The following is a 16,886-nucleotide window of genomic DNA, read 5'->3' on the forward strand; positions in this document are numbered from 1 at the left end:
TTGAGTGAATGATTTTCTTACCCAGATTGGCCAGTATGAATCCCATTGAACACATATGGGATATAATCAAGAGGTTAGTTCATGCACAAAATCCTGCACTGGCAACACTTTCACAATTATGGACAGCTGTAGAGGCAGCAAGGCTCAGTATTCCTGCAGGAGCTTCCAATGACTTGTTGAGTCCATGCTGCATTGATCTGCTGCACTACAGGTGTGACACAATATTAGGAGGTATCTCATGACTTCTATCACCTCAGTATACTCTGCCATTAAACAGTATTTCTTAAAAGTGGAGAAGCAGAAAATAAACATCAAAAAATGATCATGAATTTCATTTTCTTACAGTGTGTATCAAAAATAATTTTGCAACCTTCCAAGGGCATATTCCACACATAAAAACAAGAAAAAGTCCAAATAAACATATGTTTATAATATATCTAAAAACAAAGATGACGAGACTTACCAAACAAAAGCACTGGCAGGTCGATAGACATACAAACAAACACAAACATACACACAAAATTCAAGCTTTCGCAACAAACGGTTGCTTCATCAGGAAAGAGGGAAGGTGAGGGAAAGACGAAAGGATGTGGGTTTTAAGGGAGAGGGTAAGGAGTCATTCCAATCCCGGGAGTGGAAAGACTTACCTTAGGGGGAAAAAAGGACAGGTATGTTTTAGTTACAATGAAAGAACATTTTTCAAAAGTTCTCAAGTCAGAACATATTATTTGGTTCAGTGCATTCCAAAAACAAAGAAAAACAAAAAAAAAATCCTCTGAGAATCATATTATTGTAGGTTCTAACATTGGGCTCAATCACAAATCACAGACTGTCAAGTTACTTATCAACATTTTTCGTAGCTTATGTTACCGTGAAAATAGTGATGTGTAACATATAATTTGTTTGAAAGGACACTTATTTCACAAAAAGATGATGTACATCTACGTTCTAGACAGTCAGAGATTTATTTTATTGCTTACCTTTATTTAAGTGTTCCTTTACTCTCTAGAAGAGCTGCCATGAAGGGACAACTGTAATCTGCTTGTACACAAATTCGTGTTGAGTCTCTCATATTTTATTTCCATTCTTAGACCACACTCATACAGCTTTGTGTCCAATGTTTATGACCCATAATTGGATTCAGTGAATGATAACAAATTTTACTTGTACAGTTTCACACTAGTGTAGTTATCATGGGTGCCCACAGAAATTTTGTCCAAGAGGGGGCAAATTTCTAAAAATGCCAATTTTTATGTAGCCAATTTTGAGCCATAACTGTGTCTCTGCCCCATGCACTAATATTTACATGATTATACCAAGTAATTGCATGGTAGCTCAAATGATTGATAATTACTGACATAGTACAAGGGGTGTTCAGTAAGTAATGTGACACATTTTTGTTTCTGAAAGCAGGTTGGTTCTATTCAGAATTCCAATACTCCAATTATTCTCCACTCTTTTGGCTACAAAACTCTGTTTTTCAGCATAATCTCCCTTCAATGTGATGGGCTTGTGCCACCTTACTGGGAGGACCTAAATGCCTGCACACTACTGCTCTACCAGCTGATGTCGGAGCTGACATCTTGCTGCATTAATAACCTCCCCATCATCCACGTACTGAGTCCCACAGTGTGCATCCTTCATTGGGCCAAACACCAATCATGTTCAATGAGAGTGTGCGCACTTTCCAACATAGTGGGAGACACAGCTGCATGTGGTCAGCCAGCCGGCATGCAGAAGATTGTATAGGTTTGTGCAACCTTGTTGTGTGATGACAGAAGGGTAAACTGGCTGGGGTAATAGCAGGAAATTTAAGGGGGGAAGGCACTGCCATGAATTGTAAAATACCAGTGGTTACAGGTGTTGGAGCAGCACCTTTTTTAGGATAGGTAAGACAGAAAGATGTCAAGTTCTACGAGAGGTCAGGATTGAAACAAATCTTCAGTTTAGGAAAGAAATTAAACAGCACGATTCTAGCACATTGGATCACCAATCACAGCTGTCAATTATAAATTTTCACCAATCACCAGAAATTTTATCTCCACCAAGTTGTATCTCAGTCCTAGGTAATTGCATTGATGAATTAAAGTCACCCAACCCAGTTGACATAATCTGCCTCTCTGAACACCATGTGACCACTGGTATAGGAACTAGGCCTAAGCACAATGAGAAACTCAGACAGGAGAGTACTGCAAATGTTAGAATAAGGAAAGGTTCTCATAAAAGTATAATTAAAAATAATGTAAGTATATTTCATCAAAATATTGGGAGTTTAAAGAATAAAATAGATGAGCTTCTGGTTTGTTTAGAAGATTTAGAAGCTGAGGATGAAATAGATATACTATGCCTGTCTGAGCATAACATTGTTACTGATATGGATAAGGTAAATGTAAGTGGATATAAGCTCTCTGCACATGTAATTAGAGAAAATATGGAGAAAGGAGGAGTTGCCATATATGTCAAAAGTTATCATTGTGCAAAAAGTATAGAAACAAAAAAGTTTTGTGTAGAGAAACATATAGAAGCATGTGCCTGTGAGCTTAAATTAAATAAAGGCACATTTATAATTGTAACTGTATATAGGTCCCCATCAGGAAATTTTCACCTATTTCTGAAAAATTTGGACTCCTTGTTGTGCTATCTGTCAGATAAGGGGAATCAAATTGTTATTTGTGGGGACTTCAATGTAGATTCTCTGAAAGAGGGTAATAGGAAAAATGACCTTGAAGTATTACTCGGTTCTTTCAATTTGACACCCGTTATTGATTTTCCTACTCGGGTGGTAAAGGATAGCAGCTCACTGATACATAACTTCTTTATAGACCAAGATAAGTTTAACCAGATAAATGCTCAACCTGTTGAGAATGGTCTTTCTGATCATGGTGCACAGCTAATTACAATATATGACATAGCTCCATTCAGCAGTACTAAACAGTCCTCCAAAGTAGTATGTTCAGTCAACGATTTAACAATTGCAAATATCAGGGAAAGCCTACAGCAGTTAGACTGGAATGAGGTGTACTGTGAACCTGATGCCAATTTAAAATATAATTTATTTCATGACACTTTTGTAAATGCATTTGAAAACTGCTTCGCCAAGAAAATAGTTAAATATACTCGTAAGAAACCATGTAACAAACCATGGCTTACAAAGGGTATAAAAATATCTTGTAACTGGAAAAGGGAAATGTATCTGACAGCAAGAAAGAGTAGTGACCCAGAAACTATCAAACATTATAAAAACTACTGAGCTATATTAAGAAAAGTTATTAAAAAAATCCAGAAGTATGTGTATCATGTCTGAAATTAGCAACTCTGATAATAAAAGTAAAACAATTTGGAATATTATTATAAGAGAAACAGGTCAACCAAGAGCACAGGAAGACAGTATTACCATCAAATTGAATGAAAACTTTACGAACAAAAAGTCAGAAGTTGAAAATATTTTTAATAATCATTTTCTAAATGTTGTGGATATAGTAGGATCCAGGTGTTCATTAGAAGATGCTAGGCAGTTACTGGAAGAGGCCATACCTATGCAATTTGATACAATTAAAATCTCATCCATTTCTCCCTCTGAAATTAGGAAAATAATAAACTTGCTTAAAAGCAAAAACTCACATGGAATTGATGGCATTTCCAGCAAAATACTAAAAGCTTGTTCTCAACAGATAAGTAAGATTCTCAGCCACCTGTGTAATAGCTCTCTGGAACAGGGCATTTTCCCTGGTGGACTGAAATATGCTATTGTTATACCTCTGCATAAAAAAGGGGATGGATCTGATGTCAACAATTACCGTCCAATCTCCCTTCTAACAGCTTTATCCAAAATTTTTGAGAAAGTAATGTATTCAAGAGTAGCTTCACATATCTGTAAAAATAAAGTACTAACAAAATGTCAGTTTGGTTTCCAGAAAGGTTTTTCAACAGAAAATGCCATGTATGCTTTCACCCATCAAATTTTGAATGATCTGAATAACCGAACACCACCCATTGGGATTTTTTGTGATCTCTCAAAGGCTTTTGATTGTGTAAATCATGAAATTCTGCTAGACAATCTCAAGTATTGTGGCATGAGTGGGACAGTGCACAAATGGTTTAATTCATACCTAACTGGAAGAGTGCAGAAAGTTGAAATAAGCAGTTCTCATAATATGCAAAGATGAGCACATTCCTCAAACTGGGGAACTATCAAGAATGGGGTTCCACAAGGGTTGGTCTTGGGTCCTTTGTTGTTCTTAATATATATTAATGACTTGCCATTCTATATTCATGAAGAGGCAAAGTTAGTTCTCTTTGCTGATGATACAAGTATAGTAATCACACCTGACAAACAAGAATTAACTGATGAAATTGTCAATAATGTCTTTCAGAAAATTACTAAGTGGTTCCTTGTAAACGGAGTCTCGCTGAATTTTGATAAGACACACTACATACAGTTCCGTACAGTAAATGGTATGATGCCATTAATAAATATAGACCTTAATCAGAAGCACATAGCTAAGGTGGAATATTCAAAATTTTTAGGTGTGTCCATTGATGAGAGATTAAATTGGAAGAAACACATTGATGATCTGCCGAAACGTTTGAGTTCAGCTACTTATGCAATAAGGGTCATTGCAAATTTTGGTGATAAACGTCTTAGTAAATTAGCTTACTACGCCTATTTTCACTCATTGCTTGCATATGGCATCATATTTTGGGGTAATTCATCACTGAGGAATAAAGTATTTATTGCACAAAAGTGTGTAATAAGAATAATAGCTGGAGTCCACCCAAGATCATCCTGCAGACATTTATTTAAGGATCTAGGGATATTCACAGTAGCTTCCCAGTATATATAGTCTCTTATGAAATTTGTTATTAACAACCAAACCCAATTCAAAAGTAATAGCAGTGTGCATAACTACAATACTAGGAGAAAGGATGATCTCCACTATTCAAGATTAAATCTAACTTTGGCACAGAAAGGGGTGAATTATACTGGCACTAAAGTCTTTGGTCACTTACCAAATAGTATCAAAAGTCTGACAGATAACCAAGAAGTATTTAAGAAGAAATTAAAAGAATTTCTGAATCACAACTCCTTCTACTCCATAGAGGAATTTTTAGATATAAATTAAGAAAAAAAAAAGAAAAAACCAAACAATATAAAATTTTTTTTTTAAAAAATAAAATAAAATAAAAAAGTTGTTATATTAACTTAATTATGTTGTTAAATTAACTTAATTATGTAATGTATTGGAAAATTTGACTCGTTCCATATCATTACGAAATATTGTATTCATGATCCATGGAACTAGTATTAATCTAATCTAATCTAAGCCCAATGGCTCACTATGCTTTTTTTCAGTGACAGGTCTCCGTATACACTCTGCAAGTGCATGTAAATGTCTGCGATGCTCTGGTTCTCTTCTTAAGGAAATCATTGACAATTCTCTGCTTGGAACCTTTGTTACAGGTGCCTTTTTAAAGGCTACATATAGTGCTGGCACATGTTGGAACTTCATGAAACTATAGGGACTGACGCAGAAATATTCCACGATGTCCTACAACAAATTCCGCATTTTTTCAACCAAAATTGGTCAAGATAAAAAAAAAAGTGTTGCGTTACTTATTGAATGCCCCCATACTTTTGAGGTATGTTACTTTGATACCTAAATGGAATGCAATCTATTGATATTCGACAATGTGAAATGATGTGATAAATTCAAGGCTACCAATGACTTATAAAATATTGGTAGAAAATATTCACATAAAATTTATCAGCAAAATTGCCACATTGTCTAGGAATTCACGTAATTTCCCAAATCCTGTATAGTGATTGCTGAAATCCCAGTACCTCCCTCCCATTGGGCTCAGCAGTGTTAAACCTGAAGTTGCTGATAATCATTAATAGAAATGCATGAGATTTCTGTAATGAATAAAAAGCCTGCAACCAGATTCAAGGAGGGAGTAAGTGTCCCCTCTAGGCCCCCTTGCAGATGTCTATAGTAATGACACTTGATGTTCAAATCTTCACAGAGGGATAAATTTTCACCGCTGAGATTTTCCTTATTAGTACGTAAGATGTGGTGGTATACAATTACTTCATCGGTATTTTCCAATCACTTGTATCTGACAGCTAGATAACCAATACTGATTCAAATAATAATAAACTTGAGTCAGTAGTTCTAACTGGGTAATAGTAATTAATTGTGTCATACTCTATTTTATTATGTGAAAAAATGTATTTGAATTTACTTTGAGAAGTGAAAAAGACCTGTTTTCCAGTAGACACATTTCATGATTTACATGTCTAGTGGCATTGTACACTTCCTGAGTTCTTATTTTGCACAGCTTTAATTATTTTCATAAGCATTACGTACACCTGCTGTGATAGCTATGATGACACCTTAGCAACAATTACGCAATATAAGACCAGCATTAGTGTGTGTGTGTGTGTGTGTGTGTGTGTGTGTGTGTGTGTGTGTGTGTGTGTGTGTGTGTGTATTTTTAGTTAATTGATTATGATCTAATATCTTTTCACTTTGGAAGAAATACTTCAGCTATACACTACCGTTGTTGCTGAAGTCACATCATCTTGCCACTTCAGCTAGCCTTTGAAAGATTTTGTTAATTTTTTAAATTTGTCATTATGAGCTTTGCTTTATTTACTGAAACAAGGAAGTAATTATTTGGATTTGGTGCTTCTGGTTTTGTATAAGAAAAAAAAGAAAGACAACAGCACTATTCAAATTTTCACACAAATTTAATTACAAAATCACAGTCACATGGTTCACATCTGTGAAACTTAAGCATAAATAACTTAGTGCTGAAATATATTTGGATATGTGTCTCGTACTAAAACTTTCAAATAGGAACATTAAGTAAATAGTGATGAAAATAGTTGATGAAAATGAATGTGAAGCTAGTTACAGTATAAAACATAGATGTTGTTGCATGCCAATAATGAACTGATTCTATGCCAAATTACAATAATTTAAACATTTTCACTGCAGTGCATTTTAACTGAATAACCAGTGCCCTCCAGTTAAGATTTTTAATGTTCAGTAGGTTCCAGTAGAGGTTCTCACAGTTAAAGAATTATTTTTTTTAAAATGAGGCATATTTATAAACTAGTCATACACTAAAGGAAGACTACGTGGCTATGACCGACATTTATGGTAATAATTACAGGCTCCATGGTATGTAGACATATGAAATATCATAGTGCTAAGTCTTAAGTGTCAGTGTCACATGAACATACCACATATATTCCACTTTCATCACAATTTTAGTATTCATATTCATTTATGATGAGCTGCCAATTACTTCTGCATCCGTCTTCTGCATGACTAGTGAAAATCCTTTCTCCAGGTGATGACTTCAAGCAAAAAGGACACTAATGTATGTCAACAGCTAGAAATGCACATCATTTGTTAAATAATGATTTATTCATTTGTTTTACAAATATTTTCCATCTCTTCCCACATAAAGAAGAATGACTGAGATTTATGTTTATTATTCTCACTCAATTATGCTGCTTCAAATAGTCTTAACTGCCATCTGATGCCACTCTCACTCATCACTTACATATTGTATGTCACTAATAACTGCTAGTTGACTCCTGCTTAGGCACACCTATGGGCATTCAGAAACAGATTAAAGCACATACTACAGTTGTGAGACTGTATATTATAGCTATCCTTCTCTTCACACTGTTATAAAATGACTGCCTTTGCAACACTGCAACATTGATGAATGATAGACCCATCCTCTCACTTTACACAGTATTAGATATCTATTACACTATCTATTTACACAGTATTAGATAGTTAGTGTTGCATATAGACCACCACATTTTCTTTTTAAACGCTTTCAGTAGTCTTCCTCTTACATGTCTTGTGAGCATACATTTGAGAGTTCTTGGACTTGCGTGATTGAATACTTGTTAGCAGCAGTTGAATGATTACACAAGACTGACTGAAAGTCTGATAGTGACAATGTATAAATAAACGGACACTGATTTCCATATTCAAACTTACTGTGAAAAACACAAATGCAAATCTTCTATTGTACTTTGCTTACTGAGCACAGACAATTCAACCATTTCTTGTTGCCTGCCAATGAATTTCAGCCTCATTTCATTTTTGTGTGTGTAGCTACAAGCAAACAAAACAGATCCATTGCAACTGATCAGCTTACGTATTGCAGTGACACTGCTGTGAATCTTTGGCTGTGAGTTAATAAGCAGGGAAGATAGGATTTTTTTTCTCACAGTTTTGTGGTATTATGATTACTGACCAAAGTTGCTTGGCTGGATGAATTGTCTGGATCCTTTATTTGCAAAACAGTGGCATCAGCATCATAGAGACCTGCAAAAGATAGATATATTACAATTAGCTGTAATATTCTCAAATTCTTAAACATACTGCTCCCTCCTTGCACTCTGTGACAATAATAGGCTGCTGTTAGTGCAGGTGTGGTGGTTATAAAGTACAAGACCAATTGCTGATCCATCTGACACGTGCTTTTGTGATGTGAATTTTTTCCAAAAATGAAAAAAACCTGTAAGAAGAACACTTATCTATGGCACCCCCTGCATACTCTCTTCTGTAGTATGCTAGTTCTACACACTTGTTTATCAGTGCTCTAAATTTCATATTTTGCCACAGTTCATTATGAGGAATTCTGGATTTTATAACTGGTTGGAAGATATTTTCCTTCCTGAGGCACCAACATATGAAGTATCAGGTTTATTATAAAGAGAAAAATAATTTCAGTGAATATCCAAGTGGAAAGGCATGGATGTCAAATTCCTGAACTCACAAAAATTACAATGCTTAGATTTCAGTAGCTATTAAAGAGACCCATATTCTACTTGTGTTCCTATTCTATGGAATTGTGTGATTCTAGTTAACACAAACAGAAACATTTGAATGTGATATTGTTTCAGAGTACCCACCTTGCAAAATAGTGTGAAGTTCTTCCTCTGTGGAAGAGCACTGTGTGTCAGTAACTCCCAGTACATCTGAAACATCTGGTCGCAATCTGTGAAATACACAGTGATGACCACGACGGCTAAGATCAGCTGCTAGAGCTCTGATACCTGCAACATTACAAGTGAATACCAGTGTTCCATCTTCTTCTTTTAGAATGTTGGACTGATTAAGCAAAGAGTATTTGAAATATCTGATAACATGTCATATCCTCCCAGAAAATGTTAATGTGCACTTCAGTGCAGCGACATGCAAAAATGATAACAGTGACTAAAATTTATTTTTTCAAGCAGTTCATTATATCACTTAATTTGTCTTTAAATGTATTCACAAAATTGCATGTAAATGCTCTGCCTTTTACCTCATTTACATTTTGTACTGTGAAATAAAATTGTAGGTTAGTATGAAATAAGAAAGTGTTGCAAGCAATCTGTATTTAGGTTATTAAATTTCATATAAAAAGAATGTTAAAGGTAAGAAACAACTGCCTACACCCAGCATAATATAGCAAGAATAAAATAAAATCAGAAAGGAATCACCATGATAAGTGTTTCAATGGTGATTACAATAAAATATATAGTCAATTCTGAAGTTAGTAAAACTGGGATGGGTTGGATCTGCGCATGCTGTGTGTCGATGCAAGAAGACATGGCCATTGTTCGGAAACAGCTAATTGTGCTTTTGGCTATGGTCAGCCATTTTGAACCTGCTGCTTCAGGATGTACCAGTGGCACAGACTGGCATGTTTCATGAGACACCTCAAGTGTTGATTGTTTCACCTATTGGCTCTGCTGACAAGGCACCTCACAATGTGCCCAATGTAGTGGATCTTCCCTCACAAGAGGATGGGTGGCAGTTGGTAACATGTTCATGTCGCTTGAGGTGGAGGGCCAGAAGGAAGGTTGGCTGTCTGGCCTTGCCCATCTCCCCGTGCGTGGGGTCCTCCAACAGGGCCTGAGCAGGAACACTAAGGAAGGGGTTTACTAGTTATTGGGAGCACCACCATTAGGCACATTATGGAGCCCTTTAGGCATACAGTGTTCAGGGCCAGAAAGAAAGCCAATGTGTTCTCAGTATACCTGCTGGGGGGGCCTCATATGAGATGTGGAGAAGGTCTTGCCTACAGCTATTGAGCATTCAGGATGCAATTGTTGGCAAGTTGTGGTTCACATCACCGCCAGTGATGCCTGTTGTTTGGGTTCAGAGGCTACTCTCAGCTCATATAGGCAGCTGATGGAGGTTGTGAAGACTGCTGGCCTCACTCACGGTGTGCTAGCAGAGCTCACAATTTGCAGCATTGGTCCCAGAATTGATTGGGATCCTTTGCCTTGGAGCTAACTAAAGGCTTCATTGTCTCTGTGATGGTCTTGGCTGTGGGTTTCTGGACCTGCATTATTGGGTAGAGAATTGTAGGACTCCCCTTGATAGGTCAGGGAAAGCAGCTGCTTGGGTAGCTCACAGATAGCAAAATCAGACCACATTCAGAGTGAAAACACTGACTATCAAAATTTTATCAGTAAATTTTCAATCTATTCATAATGAATTTCCTGAAGTTACTGCCCTTCAGGAAACTTCTCACACTCAAATTATTCTCGGGACTGAGAGTGGCTGAAACCAAATGTAGAAAGCTCTGAGATATTTAGCAATTCATGGAATGTATATCGAACAGACAGATTAGGTGCCACATGGAGAGATGTGTTCATTGCAATTGATAAAAATATTGTTCTAGAGAATTTGAGTTTGAATATTATGACAGTGAAGTTATCTGGTCCCTTATAACAGGTCTCATAGAAACAAAGTTAACTGCTGGATGCTTTTACTGGCCATCCAACTCCACTGTGATGGTTTTAGAGTCACTGAAAGAAAGCCTATGGTCAGTAGTGCAGATATATCCAGCTAATGCAATGTTAGGTGGGGGTGACTTTAAACTACAGAGTATTGATTGGGATGACTGTGGATTCATTGCATGTGGTACAGAGAGACAGTCCTGTGAAGTTCTTTGGAACATGTTTTCCAATAACTAGGTTGAGTAGCTAATTCAACAGTCCACATGCTATGGATATATTTTAGACTATATAGCTACAGACAGATCTGACCTAATTAACTCATCAATATAGAAACAGGGATAAGTGACCATGATGTCATCATAGCAATTTTGGTCACTAAAGTTCATAAATCAATCAAGAAGGCTAGTAGAGCATTTCTGACAGAAAGAGTGGATAGACAATTGCTAGCATCCCACTTGGACAATGAACTGACATCATTTAATTCCAGTACAATGAACATAGAGGAACTATGGATAAAGTTTAAACAGACTGTAAATCATACTATGGAGAAATATATGCTGAGAAAGTGGATTAAGGACAGAAAAGATCCACCATGGCTTAACAAAGAAACTCAAAAAATATTGAGGAAGCAAAGGCTGTTGCACTCTTGGTTCAAAAGACAATGCAAAAATGATGACAGGCTGAACGTAATAGAAATTTATACATATGTAAAAATATCAATGTGCAAAGCTCACAACAACTACTACCATCATACCTTAGCATAAGATCTTGCCAAGTACCTGAGAAAATTATGGTCTGTGTAAAACTGGGTCTAAGGTTTCTATTCAGTCGCTCATTGACCAGTCTGAAAAGTCTGTAGAATACAGAAAAAGTAAAGCCAAAGTTTTAAATTTATCTTTTAAGAAATCATTCACACAGGAGAATCTTACAAACATACTGTCATTTGACCATCGTACAGGCTTCCATATGGAGTTCGTAATAATAAGCATTCCTGGTATAGAGAAACAACTAAAAGAGTTGAAAGCAAATACAGTGGAACCTGTCTATAAGAAAATTCAAAGGACCTTGAAAATTATGTTGTTATAAATGAGTGTAATTGCAACAGAGATTTATATTTCCAGTCTATTGTGGTGGCAAATGGAAAAGACCAAGTTCATCTGGCTTTGTTTTGTTTTACATATAGTGTTCACTCTTAAGCTTGCTTGAATACAGATGTACAGCAATATATCAAGTACTCACCAGATTTCTTTACTCAGGAGTGAAGTACTGTCATTTTATTCTACTGTCTATTTGACCCATAGTTAGAGAAGTTATTAATAAAACATAATAGAAAGAACTGGGAACTCATTTCTGTGGAGTTCTCATTTTGGATAATACTGTTCAACTGCCATTACATTTGGTGATGTTCTGCTTTGGTTTGTTCCCCACAACATTTGGCAATGAGAAAAAAGGACATAGTAAACAGTCTGTAATGAACCAAATGTGATCCTCATAGTAAATGATTTATCAGACAATTCAGCTGTGATAGCAATAAATAATTCCCATCAATCAAGTTTAGCTAAGAAGGTGAAGAACAGCTTCATAAAATAATAAGTGTTATACTATCAGAGATAATTTACTGGATGAACAATGATTAGAGGTTTAGTAATGACACTAAGGAGAAGAGAGTTTGATTCTTCTCTCAAAATATTCTTGTGATTCTTGTGACACTATGAATCAAGTTTTCTTTTACATCAGATCAGAGACAATTAGAATGTAAGCTTAGAGAGGGAATGTCTACCATCTGGACTCAAAGTTTATTGTACTGGGAAGGGAGAGTTTGCCTTATTGTGGAAGACTATCACTGATTAACACTTACAAATGTTCTATTAGGCAATACAGCAAAATTCTGCACTTGGTATTCCAGAAAACATGTACTTCACAAAAAAATCAAAATTACAAAAACTAAGTGAAGGGAGTTCAGAATATTATTAGCCATTAAAAAAATAAACTCACTATAGCAGACGTATTCCCCTCTGATGGCAGTAGCAGTGATACAACCATTGATAAATACAAATCATTGGGCACTAAATTTTAATGAATTCTTTCTACCAGTAATTATAATAATAATATACCAGCAGTTGAAAATACAGGGAAAATGGATAATGAAAGCAGTTCCATTAGATTTACTTAAACAGGTTTGACATACTCCATCAACAGACATGTTTTGCCAAATCATCTGTTAGACAGATCACAAAAATCATTGGGCTACTAAAAAGCAGTAACTCTACTTGTTATGACAGTATTTCAACTCAAGTATGAAAAGAATGAAATTTTCACTCTACAGCGGAGTGTGTGCTGATATGAAACTTCCTGGCAGATTAAAACTGTGTGCCGGACCGAGACTCGAACTCAGGACCTTTGCCTTTCGCGGGCAAGTGCTGTACCAACTGAGCTATCCAAGCACGACTCACGCCCCATCCTCACAGCTTTACTTCTGCCAGTACCTCGTCTCCTACCTTCCAAACTTTACAGAAGCTCTCCTGTGAACATTGCAGAACTAGCACTCCTGAAAGAAAGGATTTTGCAGAGACATGGTTTAGCCACAGCCTGGGGGATGTTTTTAGAATGAAATTTTCACTCTACAGTGGAGTGTGTGCTGATATGAAACTTCCTGGCAGATTAAAACTGTGTACCGGACCGAGACTCGAACTTGGGACCTTTGCCTTTCGTGGGCAAGTACTCTACCAACTGAGCTATCCAAGCACGACTCACGCCCCGTCCTCGCAGCTTTACTTCTGCCAGTACCTCGTCTCCTACCTTCCAAACTTTACAGAAGCTCTCCTGCGAACCTTGCAGAACTAGCATTGCTGAAAGAAAGGATATTGCGGAGACATGGCTTAGCCACAGCCTGGGGGATGTTTCTAGAATGAAATTTTCACTCTACAGCGGAGTGTGTGCTGATATGAAACTTCCTGGCAGATTAAAACTGTGTGCCGGACCAAGACTCGAACTCGGGACCTTTGCCTTTCACGGGCACATGCTCTACCAGCTCTGGTAGAGCACTTGCCTGCGAATGGCAAAGGTCCCGAGTTCGAGTCTCAGTCCGGCACACAGCTTTAATCTGCCAGGAAGTTTCAAGTATGAAAATCTTGTAGTCTTGTGCTGTCTTGACAGAAACACCCCCCCCCACCCCACCCCAGCCCCCACCCACTGCCTCCTCCATCCATGGAATTAATTACTTTGTAATCAGTCAATGAATCAAAATATATTTCCTGAAAAACTGAAGTATGCAGTAGTAATACCCATTTATACAAGTGGAGATAAGCAAGTGAGGACTAATTTTAGTTCCATGTCCTTCCTTCCTGTGTCCTCAACATTTTTATAGGAAATGCTGTATCTTATAACATAGAAGCACTTTTCTGCCAATAAATCATCTAAGTTAGATTTCTGTAAAGGCTTGTCTACAGTGTAACAGCCTACAAATTCTGTTCTGGTAGAACTAAATAATAAAAAAATCCTATTGCCACTTTCTGTGAGCTTAAAAGGCTTATAACTGTATAGATCATGTAAATCTCCTAGGGAGGCTAAAATGTTATAAGGGTACAGGAGTTCCCTTTTCATAGCCGGAGTCATATCTTAACAACAAAAAACAGTCACATTAAGAAGTGCTATCACATGAAAAAACTAAATTCAGACTGGGGGAAACATTAAATATAGTGGTAAGCAAGGTTCAGTGCTAGGCCTGCTTCTGTTCTCAACCTTCATAAGTAATTTATATGGGATTTTGGAGGTCTCAAAAACTGTGACGTTTGGTTATTACACAAGAGTACAGAAAAAGAGCTGTCCATAATAGGCACAGACAAGAGAAATGTGGAACAGAGTTACAAGTGGTTCAATGTAAATCTTTATCCTACAAACATTGTGGAAAGAATAGATTGCTACTTGCTGTAAAGATGAGACACTGAGTTTCAGACAGGCACAATGAAAAGACAGTTTCATATTAAGCTTTTGGCCAAAGCCTTCATAAGAGAAGAAAATCACACATGCTTTCACAAAAGCAATCACTCCTCACAAATACATGAGTGCTATCTCTGGCTGCTTAGGCCAGACTGAAACTGAAATGTGTTGAATGGGAGTAATAATCCATAGTGGAGTGGGGAAGTGGGAGGAGTAGAAGTATGTGGGTGGGGGAATAGGGATCAGTGCTGCCTGACATAGCATGCAGGGACTAGAGGTGGGAGACAAGGCTATCTGGTGCAGTGTCAGAGGCTGTGGGGGAGGGAGGAAAGGGAAAAAAGGGAGTTGAAAGGACAGGAACAGAGAAGGGGAAAAGATCGTTGGGCGCATTAAAAGAGAGCAGTGCACAGTGAGGGCGAGGGGATGTGGGTTTGGAGGAGGTGATAGGATAGAGAGGGTGAAAACTTATGGTGGAGGGTGTGGGTATAGGAAGTTGCCATATGTTGAGGTGCGATGATTTTGGGAGTGGAGAATGTTTTGTAAGGATAACTCCCATCTGCACAGTTCAGAAAAGCTGCTGATGGAGGGTTGGATCCACATGGCCTGGGTTGTGAAGCAGTCATTGAAATCAAGCATGTTATGTCCAGCTGCATTTTGTGCAACAGGATGGTCCACTTTGCTCTTTGCTATAGTATGGCAGTGGGCATCCATCCCAGTGGACAGCTGTTTGGTAATTGTACCAATACAAAATGCTGAGCAGTGATTTCAGCAGAGTTGGTACACAACATGGCTGCTTTCACAGGTGGCCCAGCCTCTGATTGGGTAGGATAAGCCCATGACAGGACTGGAAAAGGAAGTGCTGGGTAGGTGATTTGGGCAGGTCTTGCACCTGGGCCTTCCACAGAGATATGATCCCTACGGCAAGGTGTTAGGGTTGAGAGTGGCATAGGGATGGACTAGAATGTTGTGGAGTTTGGGTGGGTGACAGAATATCACTTTAGGAGGGGTGGGAAGGATCCTGGGTGGGATGTCCCTCATATTGGGGCATGATGATAGATAACCAAAGCCCTGATGAATGGTTTGTTTCAGTTGCTACAGACTGGGGTGGTATTGCGTGATGAGCGGGGTGCTCCTTTGTAGCTGATTCTTGGGGGTGGTGGGAGGATTTGGGGTATGTGGTGATATGGGATGGGAAATCTGCTTACAGAATAGGGGACAGTGTTTGTCTGTGAAGGATTTTGTGAGAGCTTCAGCATACTGCCATCACTGCAGATATGCTGCACCTTGGTGATTAGGATGTCTGTGAGGGTGTTTTTGGTGTGGAATGGATGGCTACTGTTGAAATTCAGGTACTGTTGGTGTTTGGAGGGCTGTGGACAGAGGTGTGGATGGAGCCCTCAAAGAGGAGGAGGAAGAGGTCAACAGCCAGGAAAGTGGCAAGCTGGGTTAAGAAGGACCAAGTGAAGTGGATGGGAGAGAAGGGGTTGAGGTTGTGAAGGAATGAGGATAGAGTGCCCTGGCCCTGAGTCCAGGTCATGAAGACATCATTAATGAACCTGAAACAGATCAGTGGTCTGTGGCTTTGGTAGGTAGGAATGTTTTCTCTAGTTGGTATAATAATTAGAAGAATGGAAAAAAATGTAGAAGTCATGGAAGTGATAAACTATGGGGAAAATGCCGGAAAAACAGCAACATTGCTTAACCTTCATTACACCAGAATTATGTGAAAATATTTTTGTAGAATGTATCCATTCATAAAGCTCAACCATTTGTCCCCAATCCTATGTGCTGCTTTAAATACAAAAAATTTGGCCCAATCTACAAATATGGTGAATCTTGTACACTTCCTCTGAAATGTATAAACTGTTTTGGTGATCACATGATCTAGCACAGAAAGGGCAGAGTTCATAGTGAGGAAAGAAACATTCAGGAACTGAAGGTTACCAGAGGAATCTCCTATGGTGAAGCTAAAACGGCTTTTATAGCACTGCAACCTTTATCATTTGTTACTACTTTTGCAATCAGCTCTTCAGAAACCCATAACCAAAAGTAATGCCTCAATACAAACTCAGACATCAGAATCGAGTACAAATACCTGCACTTGAAGTACCTATAGATGAAAACAACACATGGCTCCAAAACCATTCTGTAGTCATCAATGAAAGTTTTAGAAACTGAT

The 16,886-nt window shown here is 37.8% G+C and overlaps 1 protein-coding gene across 2 annotated transcripts in view; it reads right to left on the reverse strand.

Moving 5' to 3' along the window:
* Positions 1–6,732: 6,732 nt before the first annotated feature.
* LOC126162756 (sodium-independent sulfate anion transporter-like) overlaps positions 6,733–16,886 on the reverse strand; it is a 323,935-nt gene continuing 313,781 nt past the window's right edge. For both annotated transcript variants that reach the window (XM_049919441.1, XM_049919440.1), the window contains exons 11-12: positions 8,948–9,091; positions 6,733–8,357 (exon numbers count right to left, since the gene is read on the reverse strand). In XM_049919441.1, the coding sequence (XP_049775398.1) occupies positions 8,257–8,357; positions 8,948–9,091 (245 nt within the window). In that variant the 3' untranslated portion in view covers positions 6,733–8,256. The remainder of the gene's footprint in view (positions 8,358–8,947; positions 9,092–16,886) is intronic.

Source organism: Schistocerca cancellata, chromosome 2 (assembly GCF_023864275.1).
Source record: "Schistocerca cancellata isolate TAMUIC-IGC-003103 chromosome 2, iqSchCanc2.1, whole genome shotgun sequence".
NCBI lineage: Eukaryota > Metazoa > Arthropoda > Insecta > Orthoptera > Acrididae > Schistocerca > Schistocerca cancellata.